Source organism: Mustela nivalis (assembly GCF_964662115.1).
Source record: "Mustela nivalis genome assembly, chromosome: 5".
Lineage (NCBI taxonomy): Eukaryota > Metazoa > Chordata > Mammalia > Carnivora > Mustelidae > Mustela > Mustela nivalis.
In genome coordinates, this window is record NC_139024.1 from 24,049,121 (window position 1) to 24,075,543 (window position 26,423).

At 46.3% G+C, this 26,423-nt stretch overlaps 1 protein-coding gene across 2 annotated transcripts in view; it reads right to left on the bottom strand.

Moving 5' to 3' along the window:
* SOBP (sine oculis binding protein homolog) overlaps positions 1–26,423 on the bottom strand; it is a 156,584-nt gene that overhangs the window by 13,549 nt on the left and 116,612 nt on the right. For both annotated transcript variants that reach the window (XM_082732061.1, XM_082732062.1), the window contains one exon: positions 4,444–6,396. In XM_082732061.1, coding sequence (XP_082588187.1) covers positions 4,447–6,396 — 1,950 coding nt within the window. In that variant the 3' untranslated portion in view covers positions 4,444–4,446. The remainder of the gene's footprint in view (positions 1–4,443; positions 6,397–26,423) is intronic.

Here is a 26,423-nt window from a genome sequence, read left to right on the forward strand (position 1 = left end):
TACCTAGAACTGGACAGCCCTCTGCATCTTGACAGACAGCCGAAACTTGAACATCAGGGGATACGTGGCCAATTTAGACATTCCATAACCCCACGTAGTGGGACATTAAGAATCTCCAGACTGGCAAGAGGGTCTGAGTACACCTCAATGGGATCAATTTCCTCTTCTCAGTCTCAGGTTTTCTTCTTTTTCCTTGCCTTCATAGCAGGCAGCCAAAGGAGTACTTCCAACGTATGGATCTGACTTCCCAGGCAGCTGACTCTCTCAAGTTTTCCAGCTGGAGAAACTAAACTGGCAAAGAGTTACCCATCACCTCCACCCTTCAGGCTTTCCTGAAGAGGTCAGCACACCTTCCCCCACCTTGAGATCATCCTTCTCAGGACTGTGGCTCCATAACCAGACTAATAATTAAACTCCAAGGAGCCACAACTAGGGCTGCCTCCTTCAGCTCTCCCCGAGAAAACAAAAAGTGGGAGGCACCCCTGCTGCTGAGGCGGAGGGAGCAGCATGGGGCGGAGGGAGCAGCATGGAATTGGGACCAGGAAAAAGAGTCCCAGATTTTCTTCCTATTTTAGAAACATGTATGAAATCTGGAAGCCACAAAGGTGGAAGTTGTATGGACTTGTTGCTCCAGGGGAATGGAAAAAGTGAGGGTGAAAAGGTTACTCATGGTACACATTTTTTCCATTGATTATTTTACTTAGAATATGTCATTTCCCTGGAAAATCGAGGAGGGGGGATATTTTCTTTTGAATATCTTCAAACATTTGCAAATGGTTACTCTGAACTCCCCAATGTACCATAAACAAGTGTAAACTGTAGAAATTCAGAAAATGTACAAATACAAACAGCGATCCCCCAAGCTCCCAGGCAAAGACAAAGAAGGGAGTATTCCATTTACAAATGGAATTCTTTGTGGATAGAATAGTTTGGAAAATGTTTATACGTTGTTTTTCTTATTATTTGGAAGAATATTTTTTCCAGCCTACAGAAGCTGCAGCACTGGTATTTGAGGCCTTGAAAGTTGAAGATTAAAGGAAGATTACAATCTTCCAAAGTCTTCAACTAAAACCTCATTAGTTCTGCATCTAAGACAATATCTGCTCGTTGAAATCATTTGTAATCGTATCAACAAAGAAGAATGCATTAAGTCAGGTAACCAGGAACAGAATCACTTCGAAATGGAAAAAACAAAGAAAACAAAGCCCCCCAAAAACAAAAACAAAAAAACACCAAACCTCATATTGGCCAAGAACTAGCAAATCTGATGGCTTCTTTGAAGAACACTGTAGCTCCCCAGATTACTGATCTCAAGATACAGTCTGCTTTGAATCTGCTTCAGATGATAAACAAACAAGCCAGTAATAGGGCAGGAGAATGGCAGGCACCGGGGAAAAGTACGAAGAACCCTGACAAGTTACCGACAGACTTTCCAAGAGAAATTGTGTGTGAGTCACCAACAAGCACATGGAGAAATCACTCGGCCACACCTCAGCCCCCACAACTCCGTCCGGTTTAATGCTTTCCACTTTGGCTTTAACTCGTCACCAACAGTGTTCACTGTCAGGGCACAAAAGCCATGCCGCCCTTTATTTAACGGATGCATTTCCAATTTCCACCACCATATGAATGGGCTGGGTTTCTGAAGGCACCGAAGAAAAACAGCACCACATGTGCCCAGAGAATCAGGAAGGGTCAGAGGATGTGAGTGAATTATGGCGGGTTGAGACTCCACTTCGAGGTGACACGTAACTCCAGAGGGCAAGAGGAAATGTGATTTAGTGGAGGAGAGGCAGTTCTTCCCCATCTTAAATCACTTGCCTTGTCACCTTACTGGAGCTGGTCAAGCCTGAGTGTCTCTGACTTTAGAGAAAAGCTGTAATTTCTTACGGGACCCGTCATAAAAAGAACTCTCCCATCTCAAGGGGCTATGGGCAATTTTGTCACTGCATCTTCTGAAAGTGGCTAAAGCCAGGTTAATATTTTTCGTAACGACTCCAGTCCGCATACAAGACCCTAATATGATTCTGTATTCAGCAACATATATCATCCACACAGCCATCATATATCTCATGCTTTTATGTTCTTTGGGCCCCTCGCTACCCACAGACCAGTGGCACTATTCTTGGCCTGGTCACTTCTCACTCTAGTAATGGCAGTAAAATTGTTCACCCTCCAGTTCCTCCCATAACATCACAGGAATGATTGCTATCAGAATATATTTAAAATTCCAATTCCCAATGCTTTTTGGCTTTCTAAAGGCCATCACTTCTTCATCCCACACTTTCCTGTTGCTCACTGTTTTATTAACTAGATCAGATTATGCTGGTGGAGATATAAGGGGCATTTCCATTTGAGGTTGACTACGAGAAGGCTGAGTTCACCTGTCTCCGGACAGCAGATTTTGTAGATGTAAAACCAAGAAAGGATGGTGAGCTGATTTTTAGTGTTCTGCTCCTACTGGCAAAGCCAGCAATGGAAAAGGAAACCTCAAACTATGGTGACTGGGAAAGCCTTCTCGAACCGCCCAGCAAGCTCCCCAGTGCTAGCCCTATGCTTCCCAAACAAGTCTCTGACTTGTGAGTTAGGTAGGTCCCCATGTAAATATGCCAACATGGAGACAATGGTCTGGACACGCCATATCCAGGCTTCTGGCCCACATCTTTATTTCCCACTGTGGAGTAACGGGCTGGTATTTAGATTTGTTGTTGCTGCTAGAAAAACAAGAATTGAACACTGTCAAGAAAGAAAGAAAGAAAGAAAGAAAGAAAGAAAGAAAGAAAGAAAGAAAGAAAGAAAGAATTGAACACTGTCTCAACACTTGGAAAAGTTGGCAGATATGTTTGGGTTTTGTCTAGGAACCTTCCCCAAGACAGCTAAGGTGAATAAAAGAATTTCATCAAGTAGGGTAATAAAGGGACCATTTAGCCCATTCTCTTACAGTGGTTTCAAGAAAATGTAGCTCTGGAGTCAAACAGCCTGGATTTGCATCTTGACTGCTTCCTAACTCGGTCATCTTGGGCCACTTACTTAACTTCCATGTCTCAGTTTCCTCATCAGTAAAATGAAGACAACAATAATTATCACATTGATCCAGATCTAAATAAATCCTACTAAAAAACACTTAGAAGGGGGCCTGCACATGCAAACATGAGCCAGCCGTTCTTTCTATATGGTCCACTTCTACCCAGGCTTCCTTCCTCCCGGATTTATGTCCCCACCAGACTAAGTGGAAGGCAGGCACTGAATCATAGTCACCTTAGTTTATCCCCAGCTCCTGGAAGAACTGTGCACAAACCAGGAGCTCAGCAAATGTTCATTTCTCTTCCTTTTCTCTCCACAAACTGTTGCTAAGCCTCAACAGGATGGACGGCGGGCCTGGGGCTGGCAGGCTGGAGTTAAATATTGGTTTTCTCACTTGCTAGTTCTCATATATACAACACCTCCATGCCTTATCTTCCTCCTTGCTAAGATGGAGATGACACGGATTCTGCCACCTGGTGGGAGGCTCACAAGAGACCACGTCTGGCTCTGGTGGGAGTGCTACACATGCTAGTTCCTGTTCCCCTTGCTGAAATTCTGGACTCATTATCAACAGCTCATTGGGCATGAAGCAGGATTCCTTCCCTTCATGAGGTCAGACATAGGGACTCCCACTTGCTTTGGCAGCATGACCCTCTTGCCTGTGAACACCTCCCATTGTCTGTAGAGGGGAGCAACCCACCAGCTGAGCCACTGAGCCCCAGAAAGGAGAGAAGGCAAAGCTGGTCAGCAATGCTGGAGGCCTACCCTAGGGAATGCTTCAGGACAAGAGGAAGGAAGAGCCTCCCTCAACAGGACCTATGGACCACTCTTCCAAAACTTTGCCACGGAAATGGGGCTTAGAGGCCCAGGGTTCGGTTGGCATAAGCATGTAAGAAAGTTAGTTTGTATTCTCATCTTGCACATGGAACCTGTGGTTTTTGAGAAAATTTGGTGAGTCGAGACCTTGTGCCAATAAGCCTACCCGCCTCCCGGAAGTGACTCAGTTCACCTTTACCACAGCTCTGTAACCTCACGTCTGAACATTTAAGGGTCCCAAGGAATCTCTCCCTCCTCCCCACACCGTCCCTCTTCTTCAACAGGGTCAATTACAGAGATGGGCTTAAGAATAAAAGTCTGGTTAACTAGATCCTGTTTCAAGTCAGGCGCAAGACGGGGCTTCACCATTAAGTCAGTCACCTCGGGCACGGCATGTACCTGCTGTGATGAAGTTTCCTCGGCTGTAAAATGGGAATGATGTTGGATCAAAATGGTGACAGCGTGTGACCGCACTAGGTGAGCTCTAAAACACGCACGGTAAAAACACGAACATCCCGGGAGCGCTCTCGCGCCTCCGCCTCCTAAGGAGTAGGGAGAGGTGCACGGGCTCGTGCGAAGGAGAGCCCCGATGGACATACAAACCTTTTACTTATTCTGATTTCTAATTCGGAGGCACCTCCTTTTGAGCGGAGGCTCCAGGTCCTCCGGCCCGGCGCTGAGCATGGGCGAGGAGATGATGCACGGCGCCATGGCAGTCTTCTCCGCGGGTTTTGGCACAGGCTGGATCACGCAGCCCGTCTTGGGCAGCATCCGCAGAGCGTACGCGTGGTCCTCGTCCGCGGGGTTATTAAGGTTCGGGTCTGACTTGTCGCCCCCCGCCAGGGCTTCCTCCCCCATCAGCTTTTTGGCCGCCTCCCCGTCCAGGTGACAGTTGGAAGCACAGTTGTTCTCCTTGACCGACTCCAGCTCGCTCACCGCGGGCTCCTCGGGCGACAGCAGCTTCTTGGGGGGCGCGGGCGGCGGCGGCGGCGGGGGCTGCTCCGGCGGCGGCTCCGCGCCCTTGGCGCCCTCGGCCGCGGCGGCGGCGCCGCGCGTGCCATTCACGATGACGTTGCAGGCTGCGGCGGCCTCGGGGCCCGCGGGGGCGCCGGGACCCGGGTCGCCGGCGGCTGGCGGGCTGCAGTGGCCGTCCCTGCAGCCGCCGCAGGTCCTGCGCTCCGCGGCGCCCGGCTCGCGCTCCGCCTTGACGTGCGCGTGCAGCGCGCGGTGGATCACGTTGTGCAGCCGGGCCCGGTGGCCCACGGTCAGGTCGATGACGCCGTCCTGCGGGCCCTGCAGCACGCCGGGGAAGCCGAGCTGGCCGCCCGCGCCCGGCGGGGTGCCTGCGCGCCGCGTCAGGTCCACCACCTCGCCCCGGCCGTGCTCCGCGGGCGCGGGCGCTAGGCTCAGGGCTTGGCCCGAGCAGCCGGGCGGCGAGTCCGCAGACTTGGACGAGCCCTGCTTGGAGTCCCTGGGGGACAGGGAGTGTCCGCCTGGCTTGCCTCCAGACGCTGAAGAGTCGCCAGGGGCGCTCGGAATGAAGTTCTCCCCGTTGCTGGAGAATCCGTTGGGGGGCTTGGAATCATTGACGTGAGGGATGGGAATAGGGATGGGGATGGGCACGGGCAGGGGCACGATCACGGGGTATGGCACGAGCAAGGTGGGGGGCGGCACCAGCGGGGCGAGCGATGGCAGCCCGAAATTCATCATCTGGGGCACGGGCATGGGGCCATTTGGCATCATGCTCACCGGCGGGAAGGGGAGACTGGGCAAGGGCGCGCCCGGGGGCGGTGGGGGCAGCAGGCCCGGGGGGTTCCCAGGCATGGTCGGGGTGCTGGGGGGATGGATGTGGGGCGACAGCATGGGCCGGTGCATGGGACTGGAAGTGGGGCCCAGGTTCCTGGGGCCGCCGGGTGGGGGCCCGATGCCAGGGAGCATGGGGTTGGACAGGGGACTGTTGGGGTTGGAGGCGTGGTGCGGCGGCCCGCGAATAAAGGGCGGGCGGATCTGCTGCATGATCTGTTGTTCCATGAAGATGGGCAGCGGCACCGGGCCGCGGTTGGTCATCACCATGGGAGGGCTGCGAGGCGGGACACCGAGGGGAGGCCCGATGCTAGCAGGTGGCTGGACAGAGACAGGAGGGATGTTTGGCGTCTCGCTGATGGGCATGGACTTGGGCACTGGCGTGGGGATTTTAGTGACAGAGCAGTTGGCAGTGTCAGATGGAGAGACGGTGGTGGACGACGATGGGCCAGGGCCCTGGCTTTGGCCAGCTGCAGCCACCGGGGAGGGGGCCTTCCTCCGAGCATCTGTTAGAGGGATATTCCAAGAGTCTGGAGTGAGCAGCTGCACCCCGGTGCCTTCTGCTTTATTTTCCATGGGAGGGTGTAGTGTGCCGCACAACCCAGCTGGAAGATTGGCCTGTGTCTCTTTGTAGAAAATGTCCATTTTGTATTGATTGAGACATTTTGCACTGCAGAACTGAAGCCTTCGTTCCCCGTCCCCAAAATCCAGGTATTCTTTTGTGTGTCTTATGTGCTTACACCAGTCACATACCTACAACACAGCAATAAAAAGAAAACAAGATAAGCAATTTCCTCTGGCAGATCGTGTTTCGTGATTCACATAGAGGTTCTTTCAAACTTTATCACCATTTTTCGAACAGGCGGAAGGGTTTCTTTCTGAAAGGTAACATTCTTAAATGTTTGTCAAATGATTTCTCCTTGGAAGTCAGACGTGCTTTTTAAATAGTAACTCTTGGGAATAGCAATTATCACCATTTTCCAGGAAAAACAATTCAACAACAACCCTAAACCCTGTTGTGCCCGTGAAGCTCAACATAAAGGGGGGGGGGGGTCTGACGAAAGGCGTACATCCCCCTGCCCACATATTTTCACCTGTCCAGGAGGCTCGTTGGAAATGTAAATGTAATGGCTGTGGAGAAAAGGATTCTCCAGAAGTTCCGTGGCCTTTGAAACAGAGCCCCATAAAATTCTCCTCACGCAAAGTACTTTACACTATTGACTGTGTTCAATAATGCAGTTGGAAAGGTTGTGCTGTGTTAACCAATAACACAAAGCGCGGAACATCATTATGTCTGGCTTCCAAAGGGAAACTTGGAATTAGTCATGAAGTCTGTGTGAGGTTTAGCTATTCCCAACCTGTGATGTTGCAGCAAGCTAGAATTATTTTTTGAGCTGTTTGCCCACTCGCTCTCAGTAGTCAGAATTTTTGGTGACATTTCTTGGCAGGCAGTCTTATTTAACAACTTTTCAAACACCAGAGAACGTTTTCCAAAAGTTGTTATGGCTTCCTCCCCTCCCCTTCAAATCTACTCCTGGCAAAAGAAAGATATCACCAAATTTATTTTAAAGTTGGGCTGCAGAACTAATTAAAGGCTGAGAGCTTTTCCCAATTGGAAATCACTAGACATCAAAGTTCAAAAAATAGTCATTCTCGGCTTCAGAACCCATTACTTTGGAGAAATTATTGTGATTTCATTAACACATTAATTTTGCAACACCATCAGCTCTCACAGATGGTGAAGACATGATCTACAATTCAAATATGACTCTTGTTTGCACAAATGTCTTTCCTTCATATGGCATTTTAAACAAGAATTAATATGAGTAATCTTGCCATAGCTATAAACAGATAAACAGATGTCAAAATTTTCAGTAGTTCTTTCAGTGCCTTACTTTTTTGACTGGAAATTACACACACATTTTTTTCTTTTTCTTTTTTTCTTTTTCTATCTAAATTTCTTTCTTTCTTTCTTTTTAAAATCATATTCTTAGCACTCAATCCATGCAGTGGTGGAGGAAGAACTGGGAAATGCTGTGCAATGGTGAGTTCACTGAATTCAAGGCTCTCCTCCATAAAGCATTGTTTCCAATATTGCTCTAAACGGAAACTTGTTTTTGTTGAGGAGGGTGCCTGTTGTTCTGTTGTTGGTACAGTGCTGTTGCCTTTTTTTTTTTTTAACCATGGTAAACGGATAGCATTAAAAGATGATAACTTTTAATCACAATTGGTCGCATCAACAATGCAAAAACAACATATGCTGGGCATTTGATTACTTATCTCATTTAACTCTCAGCTTTCCTTGACTGTAAACAGTGGTGGCATGCTCGTATGTGACTGAGGGTGTATGGACTTGTGGCAGATGTGGGTCTGTATGTGTAAATCCAATCTCTTCCTTCTCATTTTTCCCCCCCCACTGATATTTGCAGGTAATACACTGCAAGGCGTGAGACTGAGTAACGTACACTTAATGGCACACATTCGTTTTCTGTGTAGTCTTATATCAAATTACCCTTTCAAAAATCCTTGTTGTAAGAAGAATAATTTCAATACTAATATACTTCTGCATTTCAGTACAGTATTTTCAGGTTTCTCTAGAATTATAGGAATTTTTTTTTAAATCACAGGTGAGAAATCTGCAAGTTTACAGGTGAGTGCAGAATTGCCTCTGATGAAAAGAATCACACAAAACCCAGCAAACCTTGAAAATTCTTATCTAGATAATGGTTAAATAAACTAGTAGTTAAACCTTGAGGCAAGTAAGTTATTATTTTAAAAACCTGATCATTTTTACAAAGTTAATATGTAATGATGTGACATTTAAATCCCTATACGAAATAAAGCCACCCACTTGTTTCACTATTAGAACCCATAGAAAGCCTAAAATGTAAATTTGTAAGCTTGAAGGAAAAGATCAAATATAGCTTCTTTAATCATGAACTAAAAAAATATTATCAATGAATTAAACTAATTAAAATAATATGCCAAATTTTCTGGCATATTTCTTTTGGATCTTATTTTTTAACCATAAGGGGAAAGAGTTTTCTGAAATCCTTAATTGGTTTTTAAATTGCCAGATTGAATTATTTGCCTCCAGAGGATTCCTCTGTTTCCTCAAGCTAAATAAATATTTTCAAGTGGAGTCACAAAAAATAATCTAAATATAACTTAAATGTTCTCCCTTCCTTCACTTTTAATAATTCAGTGATGAATAAGGAATGCTCACAGATCCATCCCAATTATCAAATGAGAATTCTCCACCACATTTCATCTATTTCCACATAAAAAGAATTTCAGACATCAAAGTTTTAAAGCAAAATTCTACTGCACCAAACTTTCCGGTTAAAGCAAAGGCCTAATGTTTACAGCTTCATTTTCTGCAACATTCTAAAGCGTTTAGGTAATAGTGTGAAAGTTTGTGACTGCCTCATTTTGGGTAATGTGAGTGTGGATGTGTGTGTGTTCTTGCCTTATTATATTTCAGTTCAGAACACTGCCCTAAAAACACAGAAAAGCAATCTTTCTGATGAAGCAAAAAATTATTAGAGAGAAAAAAACCCGTCACTTAAGAAAAAATGAATCAAGTCTGTCTTACAGGAGACATCATTTAAGATGAGGTCAATGAATTTATGGCACAAATGGCTAAATCATGTGAGGCAATAAAACACGGTACCATCATTCATTCCACATCTAACTAATGACACACTTCTGGTAATTAAAGATTTCATCATAGGAGCCTGAGCTGATTACTTAAGATGTGATAGTTAGGTGAAAATATGTACTATAGATCTCCCTCTTTAATAAAACAACATTTTCACATCCATGAAATACTGTGTGTCTCATAAACTATGGTTTTCTGAATTGCCTGTTATGGGGGTAATCTTCCTTTCTTTTTCCACAGGCGGCTTTAATTTTTTTTTTTTTTTTTTTTTAGTTTTTTTCTTAATATGCCAAGAAGTACCAGAATTCCTTCAGATATTTTAAAAGATAAAGATTAAGAAGTAGAGAGCTCAACTCACTGGGCTCTGGAACGAGTTCCCCCTAATTCCACCCCAGCTTTGTTGCTGTTGGAATCTGGCCTCTTTGGTTCCACTTCTCTCCCTAACAGGTCCCAGATTGGACAGAGCTGAAGCCGGAGCTGCTTAACGATGGCAATCTGGGGGCTGAACAATCGGCTCATGCAATGCCATTGAGCAGGACAGCTGAAATGCTTCGTATCACAAATACATAATGCATCACCAGGAAGACAAAAAGATCACAAAGGAGATAAACAAATGCGTATTCCATTCAACCCTCTAACGGCAGTCCTCAAAAAGATTGAATTTACCTTCCTGGGATGTGTCCAATTCTGAACAACAGAATGAACATTTCCTTTAGTCCATTTAGTATTTCTATTTTGGTGGCTGGCTGCCAGGTCTGTACTTATAAGCTCAGTGGCCTGATGGACTCACTCCTTTCCTGTGATATAAATGTGTGGCAACCTACACCCGCTAAACTACTCAAAAGACACTGCCTCAGCAGAAATATCATTTGCTCTTGATAGAAGAGAACTGGAAGGCGGGACTTCTGGTTCCTATAACTCTTTCCATCTTGTATTTCTCCTGGAAAGAAAGCAAGCTATTCATGTTGGCAACTGAGCCTTTATTTTTACATAAACGTCCAAAGTCAAAGCCGAAGTATGCCATGAGGTTACCCACATGGGCATAATATACACATTCTACTGGGCTTAAGAGAAGATGCGGGTGACCGGGGAAGGGGTCGGGGTTCCTAATTAACACATTAATCAGCTGTCGACTGTGGGAGTGAAGTTCACCCTTTAATGGAACCCACTGCCACCTTCGGAGTGGTAATCTGGTGTGAGGCAATATTTAATTAAGAAACGCTTTCGCTGAAATCTTTCTTATCTGGGCAGGGGCAATTGTAGCAACGGACCAATAAAAGGATGTTAGCAATCCCCTGAATGCCATCAACAATCTGAAAAACAAAACAAAATCTTCGTGTGCTCCCAACTTTCCACAAATAGAGCACCCAGGTAACAGCTCAGAAGTTATAGCTCCTTAAATGAAATTGTAGCTTGTCCTAAGAGGCTGGTTCTCTGGGTCTTGGCCTATTAAATGTGGCAAACAATCAGTGTTTTTGGAGTCTGGGGTCTGCCCTACCTGTGGTCACCTCACCACATGAACTGACCCCACCCAGACCCCTGCTTCCAGCCTGACCCAGAGGTCCCAGTGTCCCAGCAACTGTTTTTTGGGGGAAGGCACTACCTCCATCGAGGCCCTAATTCCATGCCCTTGGGCAGCAAAGGATGCTATGGAAATTGCCCGGGATTTGGAATCAGAAGACATGGGTTTGATTGTGGGCTCCGTTATTTACTAGCAGTAAAAATTTCAGCTTCAGTTTTTTCCTCTGTGAAATGGAACTAACGGTAGTAACGAGCCATGCCTGTGTGCCCGGCAGATCACCTGGCTTGCTGCACAGTGCGTTTTATTTTTGTTTGTTTTTTGCTTTTTTTGTTTTTCAGTCTCTAGCCCGCCTCCCTCATGGTTACTGATGTCCCAGGAACATCCCATATGTTTAGGTTCATTTTAACTAATGGGAGGATGTTTCTATGGCAGAGTTAGTAAGGAACGGGTAATTGCCATGCACAGTTTTCCAATGGGCCTGCGTGTCTTTGAGAGAGAAAAGAGTGTGTTTCTCTGTTTCTCTCTGGGCAAATGCCTGCTGTACCTCATAGACACCAGCCCCCCAGCTCTGCTTCCCAGGAGACTGTTCCAGGATAACAGAGGGGCTCTGTCTGCAGAGAACCAAGCCCATGGTTCTATACGCATCCCAGCTGACCACCATCCTGAGAAGACTCTAGTCAGCTCCTGCCGAGCCCTCTCTTTCCACGGCCAGCCATTCTCCAATTCAGGCAAAAGCTTGACAAAGCAGCACGGCTGCTTGGAAATGAGTGTTCGGACCATTAAAGGGAAGAATTCCTTTCCGGCTCAACTGCTCTTTGAATAGTGGAAGCCATAAACTGTGCTATTCATGTTTTATTAAAAAACAGAGCTGATGAGCGATCTGCTTGACTCATTACGTGGAAGGGCCAAAAGCCACAGTAACACAGCCTTTCCAGACAGGATGACCCAAGCCCTGCATTGGGAGAACGCACAGGAGGACGAGCCCCCGTGGAGCGGGGAAGGGTGCACCAAAACCTGATTCGGGGACCCAACTCACCATCCCAAATTTCCTTGCGAAGTTGGACTAGAGAGTAAAGGAAGGAAAAAGATGGCCTAGCCATAGATTTTTGCAAAGCCACTCAGAAATCAGGAGAGGGATTTAGAAACAGCAAGAACTGTTCTTCTTCTTCTTTTTTTTTTTTTTTTAAGCAAATTCATGGAGAAGTTCATTTTCAAAATAAACTTTCTGCAGGTTTGGATTTCAACATGATGATGTTTGCTACATAGCTCTTTTTATTTATGGATCTTATTGGGTTTTGTGTTTTGCTTTGTAGTTTGGGCTCTTTCTCTCCCTTTCTTCTCTCGTTTCTCTAATAGGATCTGGAACTCAAGGAGAGGCCAACAAGCATCTTTGTTAGAATTAAAAGTCTCATTAGAAGACTGGGCCTGTAAGAAATTTATACTGTGACTCATGTTCTTTGCATCATTTTAAGCTGGATTTCAGAAGTTTTGGCCCAGGTGACCAGGGCAAGGTCCTTCTTTTGCACATGTACCATGAGCTCTGTCAAGCAGAGAGGAGATGGGCTTGGTCTGTAGGACCTCAATGAGCATTGAGAAGTGGTTCATGACTGACCCAAGCCTATTTCTACAGCCAAAGCAAGAGATGGAATCCTGGCCTGTATTCAGTGACTGGGGGTCCTCCTCACAGCCAAACACATGATGGAGAAGAAGGCAATTTTTCCCTTTGGTCTGATGTGTTACCTTGCCTGAGAGCATTAGCATATCACACAAAACTCTCTGCTTCACTTCTGCTGAATAAATGCAACTTACATCTTCTAAACCCAAGTCATCCAGATGGAAAACTAAAAAAATTCAAATGTTGGAAAATCTGGTCTACCTGGTGGAAATGTCTGCCTCTTCGTTTTCCAGTTAATGCCTTGAGAGGACACAGAAATAGCTCAGGAGATCTCAGAGCAATGAAATTGAGCCCTGAGAAGAACCTTAGAGATCAGCGGGTCCACTCCTCCAGCCTCCAGCTCCTGGTGGGGCTGGGCATCTAATCACGCTGAGTCTCAGGCGCTCAGCGGTGAGATGAGCTCATCGATAGTGACAGAGCTCCCCGAGACACCTGCCAGGAAGAAAGAACCAGCCCATTCTCCGACTGCTTCTTGGAGGCTCGTAGCTGTTCCTGGTAAACTCGCATTCACTTACCAACCCTGTACTGATTACTTGGAACCTGTCCGGCACCCGGCTAAGAGTTCTGCTTGCACAGCCTCATTCAATCCTCTTTGAACAGTCTTTTTTTTTTTCTTTTGAAGGTGATTTTTTTTTATTTGACAGAGATCACAAGTAGGCAGAGAGGCAAGGCAGAGAGAAAGAGAGGAGGAAGCAGGCTCCCCACGAAGCAGAGAGCCCAATGTGGGGCTTGATCCCAGGACCCTGGGATCATGACCTGAGCTGAAGGCAGAGGCTTTAACCCACAGAGCCACCCAGGCGCCCCCTCTTTGAACAGTCTTGTGTATACTTCTCGGCTCCCTCAGTTACAATCTGAACCAGCTTCTCCCTGTGGATCCTCGGAATTGTTCCCACTTAAGCCCCTAGTGTCCACCTCTGCCCAGTCCTCAAATCTCTCCAGGACACCCCATCAAAAGTTATGACTTTTATTATTGTGCCTGCCAGAAGCCCCAATTTAATGTAATAAGAATTGAGGACTAACAATAGCTAGCACTATTTAAGCATTAGTAACCATGCTAAATCTATTACCTCACTGAATCTCCAGAAATCCCTTATCACCTGTGTAACGGGGGTTTATGGAGGTTAAATAACGTGCCCAAGATTATCTGCGCAGGTAACAGACGGCAGATCCAGATCCTAACTTAGATCTGTCTGGCTTCAGAGGCCATACTGCCCCCCACTATCTCAAGGATTTCTGCATTTTCTTTTAAAGCTATAGGATTAAGATGGTTGACTAGTATTTGATAATAACGTCATTCTGAAATTCCAGAATTTAGTCCTCTAAGGATATTCACAGGTCAAGCTCAATCGGACTCCCCCAGCGAGCTTGGGTTCCCCTCTACACATACACAGACGTCTTCCAGGCAGCACTTCGACTTCAGGTGACAGGGAGAACCATCCCGATACATCCACACAGCCAAAGAGTGGTCCACGTCATAGCGACCCATCTCCTCTGCACCGAGTTTTCTGGTGGCTTTCTAAAGACGACTGCAGCACAGTTGGAGAGCCCTATGGAGCCTCATTTATGGCAGCCTATTCTGTGGTTGGGCAGTTCTGTCAAAAAGCTTAACCACTTCACATCCCGGTCACTTCCACCCACTGATAGCAGTTCTGTTCACCAGGGTCTCCTAGCATAAGCCAACTCCTCTTCTGAATCTCAGCTTGTCAAATACTTAAAAAGAGCCATCAGAGTTTCCATGGATCATTATTTTTAAACAACTGGGGGTGTCCTGTGTCCATTCTCCAGGAGGGTACGTTCCCAGAGCCCTCCCATCCTGTCTGTCCTCCTGTGCCTTGTACCGAGGCATATACTTCACCTTGGTAATGCCCCTCTTAAAGGGTAGAGCCCGGAATGGAATGCAGCAGCCTGACTGGCATAGAGTCCAGGAAACTCTCCTCCCCCAGAACACTATACTGTGCCTCCACTAATACCACCCAAGAATATATTTGCTTTTTTTTCTTAGCAGGCATATCCTGCTATAAGGTCTTTGCTTTTTAACAACAAACATTTACTGAGTAACTGTTAAGTGCCAAGTTCAAAGCTTTTGCTTATCTCCCTTAATTCTGGCAACAAACTTATAAAGGAGCTACTGTTATTCCTATTTCACTTGAAAATGAGGAAACAAAGGTTCAAAGAGATGATGTGGTTTCCCGAAGCTCGCACAGCCTACCAATTGTGGAGCCAGAACCCAGATCCAGAACTTGCAACCCATCCTCTCTCTCTGCCACACTGCTTGCTTCATTCTGAGCTTCTGGTCAACCAAAACCTTTTTTTCCTAAGTGCTCATCAATCATTTGTTTAATGATATATTCAAGGACTTCTGAGGGAAAGCCAACCAGCCTACTGTGTCTAGAGTTTCAAAAATGAGAAACTCTTTCCCAATTTTGAAAACTTGGTTAACATTTGTCCTTTTTCTGTCTTTATAAAGCCTCTCCCATCTATCATGATAGAGCAAAGATTATATAAAAGTAGATATGAAATTATCTACAAATTCCCTCAAAAGGGGCTCAGAGATCTAAATTTGCTTAGCACAGCAGGTGCTCTCCACCTAGCTCTTTGCCCACAATGAGGAATTCATAGCCTTCTTTATGGTATCCATCCCACCCAGTCTCAAGAACATTCTCTTTATGGAGACAATGCAAAGAAACCAAATAAAAGTTGCCCAGCCCTGTTTTCTCACCTGCTTTGGTTAAATATTAACCATTTGCTCTAAACATTGATCTTTCCAACTCTCCTTCCGGTTCCTTTCATGAGCATAGCCCTAAGAGCTCCCTTTATTACCCTGGAGAGTTCCCCAAGGGTTCAGTCCCTTATGCATCCTAGCCTTTTTGACACAGAATTCATTTTTGGAATTTCCCACCCCTCATGTTGCTCCTCCAGCCCTAAGATTACACCGAGTCTCTGATTGTGGGTGTAAATCCACCTTTCCTTGGAACTTAAACAAAATTCTGCTTTTCTAAACTGTAGGGAATGTGGCTGGTCATATTGAGCATTTTCTCCCTCTCCATTGCACAGTCTAGGATAGCTGGGTCACTTTCCTCTCCATCCACACACTAAGCAGCTGTCCTCCATCTTAACCAAGTGCTGATCAAATTAAGATTCTCCTTACTGTTTCTCTACCTTCTCAGAACTATCAACAAGACATGGGAAGAAAGGTCAGTTACTCCATTTTTAAGAGAATGACATTCTTAGTAGATATCTCGGTAAGCTGTCCCCTTTCTTGCTTCTTTGCTAAATAATCTGTTTTTAACATCTGCTTCAGATTTTGTACTCAATACTCCAAAATAATTCTTGTGATGTTTCTTTTTATTCTCCTTAAATTCCCATCTTACATTTCCTCTGAGGTGCATGGATTACAATGCAAAGATATATTTTCCTGAATTTTACCCACCTATTAGAAATGTTTGGGGGGAAGGCGGCGTGTTGTTTTATCTTTTAGTTCTTTGTGTTAGCTCTAGTCTAGGCACCAAAAAATCCAAAAAACCAAAAACCGGGTGGCTCAGTGGGTTAAAGCCGCTGCCTTCGGCTCAGGTCATGATCTCAGGGTCCTGGGATCGAGCCCCACATCGGGCTCTCTGCTCAGTGGGGAGCCCGCTTCCCTTCCTCTCTCCCTGCCTGCCTCTCTGCCTACTTGTGATGTCTGTCTGTCAAATAAATAAATAAAATCTTAAAAAAAAAAAAAAACTCCAAATCTCCATGGCATCTCTGAGATTGTTTTTATCTTTTTGTACCCACAGTCCAGGGTAACTCAGCCCTTCCCACTGTCTGCCTTGGTAGCGAGATGTCAGAAGCCATTGGTTTATTCCTGCTCACGACTTTGTTTACTCTTGAGGAGGACTGGTCCCATCTTCACTATCCCATCTCTTCCTGTGTCGCACCTGCTGACTTCAGTGTGGCTGGTTTTACAGGTTTATTGAATAGTTTCATCTCTCTTCCCTACCTCACAATTTAAATTTTTCTTGATGAGAATAAATACATTATTCCCAATCTTCAGTCAATGCCCCAGGCTTTTACTCTTCACTTGGGAAGCAGCAAGGCTTGGCGAGGAAAAGTGGTGAGCTAGGAATCAGAAAACCCATGTCCTGCCTACCCTGTAACTTTGGATCGAATTTCTGTGCCTTTGGACCCTCTGTCTCCCTTCAAGTTCTGCTATGAGGATCAAAACGAATAATGCAAATGGAAGCACTCTGAAAAACATAAGGTGTCATATAAATATAGATATTTTAATTTTTTATTATAAATGTGTCAGAACTACCTTTAGATGTAGACAACAAAGCACAGAGCCAACTGGTGTACCTACACTCTACTCTTATTTACCCGTATTCTTCTATTAAATCTCAGTTATAAAAACAAAGAGAAAATCCACCACTATGAATTTTCCTGTGATGTGTACTTCAAAGTAAAAAAACACACCACAAAAATAAAACCCAGAAACCGAAATCAACAAAACACTTGACCCCCCAATTCTCCACTCTTTCCAACGGCTTGTGGAGTGTTTGACAGCAATGAAATTGCAATAATGAGGAGGTCTGCGGGCCAGGTTGTGGTCTTAGGCTCACTGCGGATGTTTTAGCCCTAGGCTCAGCTTCAGGCCAGCACCAGTCGCCTGGGCCAGAGTCACCAATGGAATCCCTTATGCTTAGTCAAACACAAATGTGACATTTATGGCATCTGGTGCACCATGCTGCCAATTCAAAAGGCCTAGGATGCTGGGCTTATAAACTTGGGGAAAAGAAAGAATATCGGTTGCCTATTGTCTTTTTAGTTAATTAAAACCTGCAAGAACACCCACTTTGTAGCAGTTTCTTAAGTCTCTAAGAGACACACGCTGGGCTTCTTCTGATTCTGGATCTACACATTGGTTCCTTTGTCTCCAAAAAGCTTCCTGGATTTGTGTGGACTGTTGTTGTGCCTGGTTCTTTTCCATCTTTGTTCCACGAATTTGGCCATTGTGCCTTGCCAACCCCCCTGGTTGAAAGGCAGAACTCCACCAAAGCTAGATTCTCCACTGACCATCCCTCTTCCAGCTCTGTTCTCAAAAGCAAATCCTGGGCTAGCCTGACCCAATCTCCCCACCCAGCTTTAACATCTGAAGGGCTAACTGGTATGAAGCAGGACAGCCAGGACAAAGATTTGTGTTCCTACATGTTGAAACACACCTGTTATTCATATAAGTCCTTTCTTCCGGTAAATTCAATGGACTCAACAGACACGATCACAATACCATTCACAAGAAGTCTACAAAGAGACAAGCAGCCAGGGGCGCCTGGGTGGTGCAGCTGGTTAAGCATCCAGCTCTTGGTTTCGGCTGAGGTCCTCATCTCAGGGTTGTGAGATCAAGCCACGCACTGGGGTCTGTGCATGGAGTCTGCTTGGGACTCTCTCTCTTTTTCCCTGACCCTCCCACTTGTGCTCACGCTCTCTCTTTCAAATAAATAAATCTTTAAAAAGAGAGAGAGAGAGAGACTGCCAGATAATATGTTTTATTTTATTTTATTTTATAGATTTTATTTATTCATTTGCCTGAGAGAGAGAGAGAGAGAGAGAGAGAGAGAGCAAGCAGGGGGCATAGCAGAGGGAGAGAGAGAAAGAGGCAACCCACTGAGCAGGTTCCCTGATGTAGGGCTTGATCCCAGGACCATGGGATCATGACCTGAGCTGAAGGCAGACACTTAACGACTGAGCCACCCAGGCAGTCCAATATGTTTTATTTTAGAGATAAATTAATACTAGCAAGAATTACATACCAATGGTCAGGGTTTGGGTAAAAGCCATCTCATAATCCTTGTATAACTAACTACATCATTGTTTTTTCACTCTGACGAAGGCAAGGAAATGGGTAGGAATACTTCCATTTTGAGCCATTGTACAACAGGACTCTTGGCTTCTGGGTAAAGAGAAATGAGCAGGACAGCTACCTAATCCAGGCATCCTGTTCGAAGGGCCTCCGATGTGGTAAGGTACTGAAGACAGGCATATTTGGGGGTAACCTAAATATGTGAGGCCAGGCCTCTATTCTAGCACTTCCTATCTCAGAGTGAAATAAGGGGCAGTTCTGAGTATATTCTGGTAGCTCGAGGCATGCACATGGTAGCATGTGCAGAAGTTGGGAAGAACAGGAAAGGAAAGAAGGAGGAGGAGGGAAAGAACTGTGTATTAACTAGTTTGTACCAAAAGGAACCCACGAGATGCCAAGTGCCTGCTATGGCCACAGCTCACTGACCCCAAGGACACCTCAAGACCTTGGTCTTGGTCTGGCTCTGCCTAATGGGGACAGAATAATCCAATAACCCATTAGGTATCCCTTCCTTGGGAAGGCAGGAATTAAGATAACTCCAAGAGACTAAGCAGTGGTGGGGAGAGCGCTTGTGGGAATAAAGCCAGATGACCACCAAGGACAGGCAGTAAGCAGGAGTCAAGGGGCAGGAGAGGTCACAAGGCAGAGTGGGGAAAAGAGGACTGAAGGGGCAGGAGGAGAAGTCAAGTGTCAGGGAGCTGCAAGTCCTTGAAGGCCAAGAGCTCAAGCAGGAAGCAATGAGGGGGACACTAAGGCAGCCTAGCTGCCCACTTATTAGTACTCTGGGACCATCTTTGCTTCCAGAACATCTCCCCATTCGCCATGAGCATAAGCAGCCGTGGCTACTCACATCTCACTTATTTTCTTGGGCATCTTTATAGTGAGACTCTATGACTTTAGGAAGACCAAGAATCTAACCCAGCTTTATACACTTTCTCCAACTTAATCCTTACACCTCTGTCAAGTATCCCTCTCTGTGGAAGGTTGAGGAAAACCTGGGACAGGTAGTGACTTCAAAGTCCTTGAATGATCCTCATGATCCTTGCCCCGTTGACGAAGAAGCTCTCTGTACCACGTTACCCCTGGATACCCTGCTGCCGGTGTGAGCTGCCCCCCAGGGGCAGCCTCAGCCCACGGAAGCAGGAAGCTGACACCAGGGCGTGCCTCTCACATATGCCTCTCAACACCAGCACTGTTTCGGAGGGTCACCACAGAAAGGAACTGTGACTGTCCGTCAGGGCCTCGCTTGTCCCTGAGCCCACCGCAACTGCCCTCTTCTCACTGACTGTTCCTACCCCAACTTTCTATCGCCTATAGGGTATTCTGGGAAACTCTCATCCTATTCATGGCCTGCTCCTGTGAAAGGATTCTATGGCCAAGTGACTCTGCGAAACGCTCGTTGCCATATTTAAGTTTCTTCTGAGACGTTTTGTAGAAAAGAAACATGTTTTACTTCATTAATCCAGAGTTTCCTCAACTTCACAAAAATAGAGCTCTTTTATTTTTATTTATTTATTTTTTTCCCTAGTAGAATCTTACAGAAGAGCACTTTGGAAAATGCTACTTTCATGATCTGGCTGCCTCTAAGACAGAAGCATGAAACCTAGGCCTCATCCCTAAAGTCTCTGTGGTGCTGGGTCCGAGTCTTAATGGAACCTTCACACCCCAGTGTACTGTCCTGCACATGGGGAGGCTTCCGTATGCAACTGTTGGTTGTCAACCAAACCGCAGGAGAAGGGAAAGGTGATTTCCCACGCCTGCACCCTTCTGCCTGTCAGCAGACTCCGTCCTGCCAGGAGTCAAGGTTACGCGGCCCCTTGTCACACTTTTCTCAGCCCTCATCAGCTTCCTGTGCTCCCCCAGGCCTAGCCACGATTACATTTCAGCCTGTGGTTTCAGCTTCTGCCATCACGACAAACTCAATTTCTGTCCTCTCAGTTCCAGCCACCCCACACGGCCCATAGGCCTGGCAGGATGTCATGAATACCGTTACCTGCCGTGGGACCCTTCCAAACCGCGAGGCTCCGCCCAACAGCGTTTCGGGTCCCGCCACTGCCTTCTCTGCATGGCAGACAAACACACGAGCATCTCGTGAACAAGCCACCACAACTGAGGTGGCCAGCTCTTCAAGAACAACAACAAACGGCATGTCGGTGTCTTCACATGTAGACACAGAGATGGGTCTTACCGGTCATGCCGAATAAAAATATCAAGAGATACTCCCTCAGACAGCCTTGCTGGTACACGGCTTCTGAAGTAAATTCCATGGGTCTGTGAGAATTTATTCTACTCTGACTCTCATCAGGCATTTTTTTTTAAAGATTTTATTTATTTATTTGACAGACAGAGAGCTCACAAGCAGGCAGGCAGGAAGGCAGAGAGGCGGTTTCGGGGGTAGGGAGCAGGCTCCCCGCTGAGCAGAGAGCCCAATGCAGGGCTCAATCCCAGGACCCTGAGATCATGACCTGAGCTGAAAGCAGAGGCTTAACCCACTGAGCCACCCAGGAACCCACCATCAAGCATTTTCTCTCTTCCCTGGGCTGTTCTCTGCCATAGGCCTTCGGGCAAAGTCACCCTTATCACAAGTGAGTGACACAAGTGTCCTAAAGGGCCAGAAGAACTACGGTCTCCAAGGGGAAAGGGTGATTAACTATCCCTGGCCTAAGTAAATTCTTCTACTCAGACACCTGCCTCCTGTAACCCATACTCCTCGGCCTGATAAACCCAAGGGTAAGTGGGGATGGCCTGATACCATGGTTTCTACCAAGTAACCAGACTCTCTCAAGCTCCACCAGTTGGAAGAGGGCAAATTCTCTTTTAAGTCCTCTTGACAGCATACAGCCAACCACGTGCGGAGAAAGGGCTGTGACAATTACCTAATGAGAGAACATACCACACTACCTAAGCCTCCATCCATACCCCTGTTGCTAGAGACTTCGAGAGAACACAGGCCTGGCCCTGAGATCGTCACAGTGAGCTGTGCAGTGAGCAGCCTCACTGGCTAATTGAGCTCTTTGCTGAGCACCAGTGAGACGTGAGACGTGAGTTTGGATTGGAATTCCATTATGAGTTTTTAATAATTAAACATTACATGTTTGGAACCTCATTCTTCTGTATTACTTTTTAAATATTAATCTAGTTATATCAGCTGGACTTCCTACAGCCTGACACGCGGTACACGGGAGTCCCAGCGAGACAGACAACTGTGTCCCCAACTTAAACCATCTTTGCTGCTCAGTAACAGTAAATATGGCGCCGGACCCATCCTATACTGTAATTACCCCTCCTTGAGAAGGCGGCTCCCTCTGTCTTTCGGCACACTCACACTTTCCTCAGCATTACGATGACTTTTTAAACTAGCAAGAAGCCAAATTAATGTTCTTTGGAGAGTTTTCTAACACCCCTCGAGCTCTCTGGAGGGAGGGAGGCTGCCCTCCTCAGAACCGGGGTCAGGATATGGATGTGGAAGGCATGTGAGCGTTTCCTTGGATCTTACCCCACACTGTGATGAGACCCCAGCAGAAAAATGCAAAAACAGGAGCACACATAAAAACCTCATTAAGGGCTAACCTTGCTATACACAGTGCCCTCAAGCCGACAAGGCTTCTCCCCAGGTGCCCGGCAGCCACTCTCCTGGGCGAACGCTCCTGGGGCTGTGGCTGTGTCCTCCCCTCCGCCCATTTCATCATCCCTGTCAGCGACTCTCCGGGGGTCCCCTCTCTCTGCTGCTGGGGGTCTCTGGCTCGGGTTTTGCTGCCTGGCTGTCCTCAAAGACCGAACCCCCTGAGCACAGAGATGAGGCCTTCTTAACTGCCTGATTGCAACAGTGGGCAGCCGGAGGTCAGATTTCAATGGAGCTGGGATTCTAAGTCAGGCAGGACAATTAAGGACCTTCTAAATCCAAGGATGGGAGAACCAACACAGCAAGTGTCCCCTGCTCTGGGGATTGTGGGCTCTGGGGATCGTGGACCCCACTGTTTCTGCAGTCGAGGTAATCATCAGACCCGCGTCTGCACTCGGCCCCTTGCAGAGCACAGTCTCCAATTTGGTTTCGATTTGAGAATTTGATTCCCTTTTAAGACAAAGCTAGCAGCACAGAGCCGCCATGAGCTGTTTTAAAGAGTAAAACACAGTTTCACTTAACACAAAAAAGATGTAGGATTCAAAGCAGAAAATTACACGGGAGCTACCTGTATTATAGAAAAAGGGCCCTCCCAGCTGCCCACCTCTATGACCACAGAGGAAGAGGGCAGTGCAGACACTCCCAGGAGATTAAACATAAAAATCTCTACCAAATGTCAGTATATTGTTTTACCTATCAGTACTATTGAATGGCTCATGCAAAATGCCTAAATGCAAATGTCCCTAATTAGTCTCACAAGGAAGCCTGGGGTCCTGTGCCCTCTCCTGACAATGCGTGGTGCCAGCCCAGCTGGTCCAGGAAGGCTGCAAGAACCACACAGTGACTGGTGGGCCCCGGAAGCCGGGACCGCCTTGGGAGAGCTGTCCGTACTAGACTTCGGAGGACAAGTCAGTTCCCAGCATGCTAGAGGGAGAGAAAAGCTCTGGGCTTATCAAGGGTTCTGCCATGACTTAGGCCGCCTTCCTCCTCAACCAGCAGTGTCCAGTTCTCCCCGGAGCGGCGGCTCCTTTTCACCCAGAGTTTCAAGATCCATTCCCACCAGTCACAGGAATGGATGTCGTGTCCCCTTCCTTCCCTCTAGAGACAGGACTAACAAGCAAGCGGAGAAATGGGAGAATTCAGGCACCTGCCCAGCCCTGCATTCTCTCCAGAGCTGTCCTCTGATTCTCGAGGGCAGATTTCTCCTCTGTTCCAGGAGGAGAATCCTGGTTTAAAGAGCATCAAGCACTTGTTACAGGTGGACAGAAGTCGTTCAGCAGGGGATCGATCGCCCACTGAGCTTTTTGTGTTGTGAGACTGAGGAAAGCAGAGGAAGCGAAGCTTTCCCTGTTTGCCCGATCCCCAGAGGTCATGGTGTCCTCTAGATTATGTCAGCCTCTGTCCCTCTGATTTTCAAATGACTTGGAAAACAAAGTGTAGCATTCCCTAAAAAATACCTAAACGCTTCATAAACCCATTGCTTGGAAGTACCCCATTCATATTTGTTCTAAATCTTTCTTTGCTTAATTTCATTCCATGATTCCTACCCCTTGTCTCTATTAATAAATGGATGCCTTCCTTCTTAGGTGCCAACGTCCTTCAGACACCTGAAGACCACGATGAAGCCAACCACCCAGGTCCTCAGACCTCACTAATGTGCGCCGAATGCAATAGAAAGAATGATGACACAGTCTGTGCACGTGCCTCAGACTCCAGCTGAATCTTTCCTGCCTTGATAGCTCCCCAAATCCTTATCCACGCAGCAGCTCTATTTTGAGTTTCCGAATTATCAGCCAAGAGGGGAAATGCCAATAGGTCAGAGTAGTACGCAGTTATCAGAAGATATTTAAACTAATGCTCACACTGAATCTGTAAACAGAAGACAAAATCCCCAAAGAGTAATTAAGTCTAAATATTTCAGAACTTTCCATCGATGATGCTGAGTGGGTTTTTTTTTTTTTTAAAGGGGAGAGCATGCTTTAAACAGTGAAAATGATAGATCACTCTCAAATTCCCTTTTGATACTTTTGCATTCAGCATTTCACAATTCAGCAACTTTTGGAAGTTCAAGGTCACCATGCCTAGGAGTTGAAATGGCACCAGAAAGTCATTTCATCCCACCTTGCAAGCGGTGCACAGAGCCCGGCTACAGTATGCTCTGCTGGTCATCTGACTCAGCTGGGATGCTTCTGCCAATGGGGAGCTCATTACTTCACAAGGGTGCTCATCCTACTCTTGTTAGCAAACTCTTCCTGATCTTGAGAGGAGGTCTGCCTTTCTGCAACCCCTATAGGCCTGGCCATCTCCCTCAGGGCCACTCAGCATGGCTGCCTCCTTGTCCAGGGCAGCACATGACTGCCTTTCATATACCTGGCAATGGGGGAATGTGTCTCCAGGAAAGACATCCTCAGTCACCTCTATTGTCCTTAAGGCATCATGATTTCCAGACCACCACAGCCCAGAGTGCCCTCATCTCACCCCCATTTCATTCTCAATATGTGTCACCCAGGGGAAACACAATACCCTCTAACCCCGCCCTCCAGGGATGGGCAGAGTTGAGCTTTCAGGAGACTAGGTGTGTTTGCTGGAAAGATCTGCCTTCCTCTTCCTCAGCCATGACAGTCTACCTTTAAAGATTTCTTTCTTTAGGTTAAAATATTACATATCTGGACTCCTCTGTAAAAAATCCAAATACCCCTGAAGGGGCAATATTTTAAACCACCAGCAGCCAGTAGGAATTGATTTATTCAACATCTTTGGACTGATACCTGGATTCTAAACCCCTACTTTGTCATTTTTTAGCTGCAAAACCACAAGCAAGTCATATAACCTCTCTGAATAGGAAGGAGTTAATCAGCTGAAGTATCGGGGACTACAAGTTCTTTTTTTTTTTACTTTCATTTTTCTTTATTTTTTTTTTTAAGGATTTTATATATTCATTTGACAGAGCACAAACAAGAGGAGTGGCTGATAGCAGGAGAGGACACTCCCCATTGAGCAGCGAGACTCCCCATTGAGCAAGGAGCCCGACATGGTGCTCAATCCCAGGACTCCGGGATTATGACCCAAGCTGAAGGCAGATGCTTAACCAACTGAGCCACCCAGGTGCCCCAGACCTATAAACTCTTAAGACAACAGTCATCAAACATTAGCCAAGTATCTGTGAACTTAGAGCAAACACATTCTTTCTTCTCTCTTTCCTTTCCACTTACTACCTCTAAAACTGTCAGGAAAAAAGACCTGATATCTACAGACAGGAGTACAGTGGGTCCTTATCACCGTTAATATCAAGGCAGTTAAGGAGTGACATAAGATACCTGCGTGAAACTCCAATCAACAACAACCTAATGGTTATGCATTTTTAATAAATGTTTTTCTGCCATCCCTCTGAAATATTTTGAGGTATCACACTTGGATCAAAGCCAAGGAGAATTCCTAACCTGGACAGGTGTTTTCCTTCTGGGGTCCGTCCTAGAAGGACCCTTGAGAACCTCTTCATATTGATCTTTGCAGCAGAAGCAGCATGGGAAGAATGAAGCTTGCAGTTGGGCACCCCACCCCCTGGCCCCGAGTGTCCTGAGCTCCTGCATACAGACAGCTCTGGGGCTCTGGGCCTGGGCTTCTCCAACTTGAGTATACATCATAATCACCTGGAGGGCTTATTATAACACAGATCCCAGATACCTGCACACCAATGTTCACTGTAGCATTATTCACAATAGCTAAAGTGTAGAAACCACCCAAGTGTCCATTGACAGATGAGTGGATAAATAAAATGCGGCATAGACATAGAAGGAAAAAATATTCGACCATAAAAGGGGGTGAAGTACGGATACACACTACATCACGGATGGACCCCAGAAACATCCTGCGGATTGGAAGAAGCCAGACACAAAAAGCCACATATTATATGATTTCTCTTGTATGAAATATCTAGAACAGGCAAATCCATAAAGACAGAAAGTAGGTTGGAGGCTATCAGGGGCTGGTGGGAGAGGGTAGGGAGGGGTTACTGCTTAACGATGCTAAAGTTTCTGTTTGGGGTGATGAGAAAGTGTCAGAAACAGTGGTGATGGTTGTATAACATTGAGGGTGACATGGAACGATACATCTAAAATGGTTAAAATGGCAAATGGTATGTTACATGCATTTTACCATGATATAGAAAAAAAAATTGAACCCCTCAATTTCTCGGAGGTGCACCCCCAGCGTCTCTGCTTCAATAGGCTTGGAAACCTACTGCTCTAAGCCCGGAGAGATTAAGCAAACCCTTCAAACTCTCTTCTCATCCTCCTCTGCTTTGTGGATTGTCTAGAGAAACTCAAACTTCTGTATGTGTGTAGCAATGTCAACACGGGCTGCAAATCGTAAGACCAGCCACATCTAGGCTGACTCGAGGCTCTCCGTTCTCCCCTGTGGTTTTCTCAAACCTCTTTTTCTTCTCATTCAGTTTTGAGCCACCAC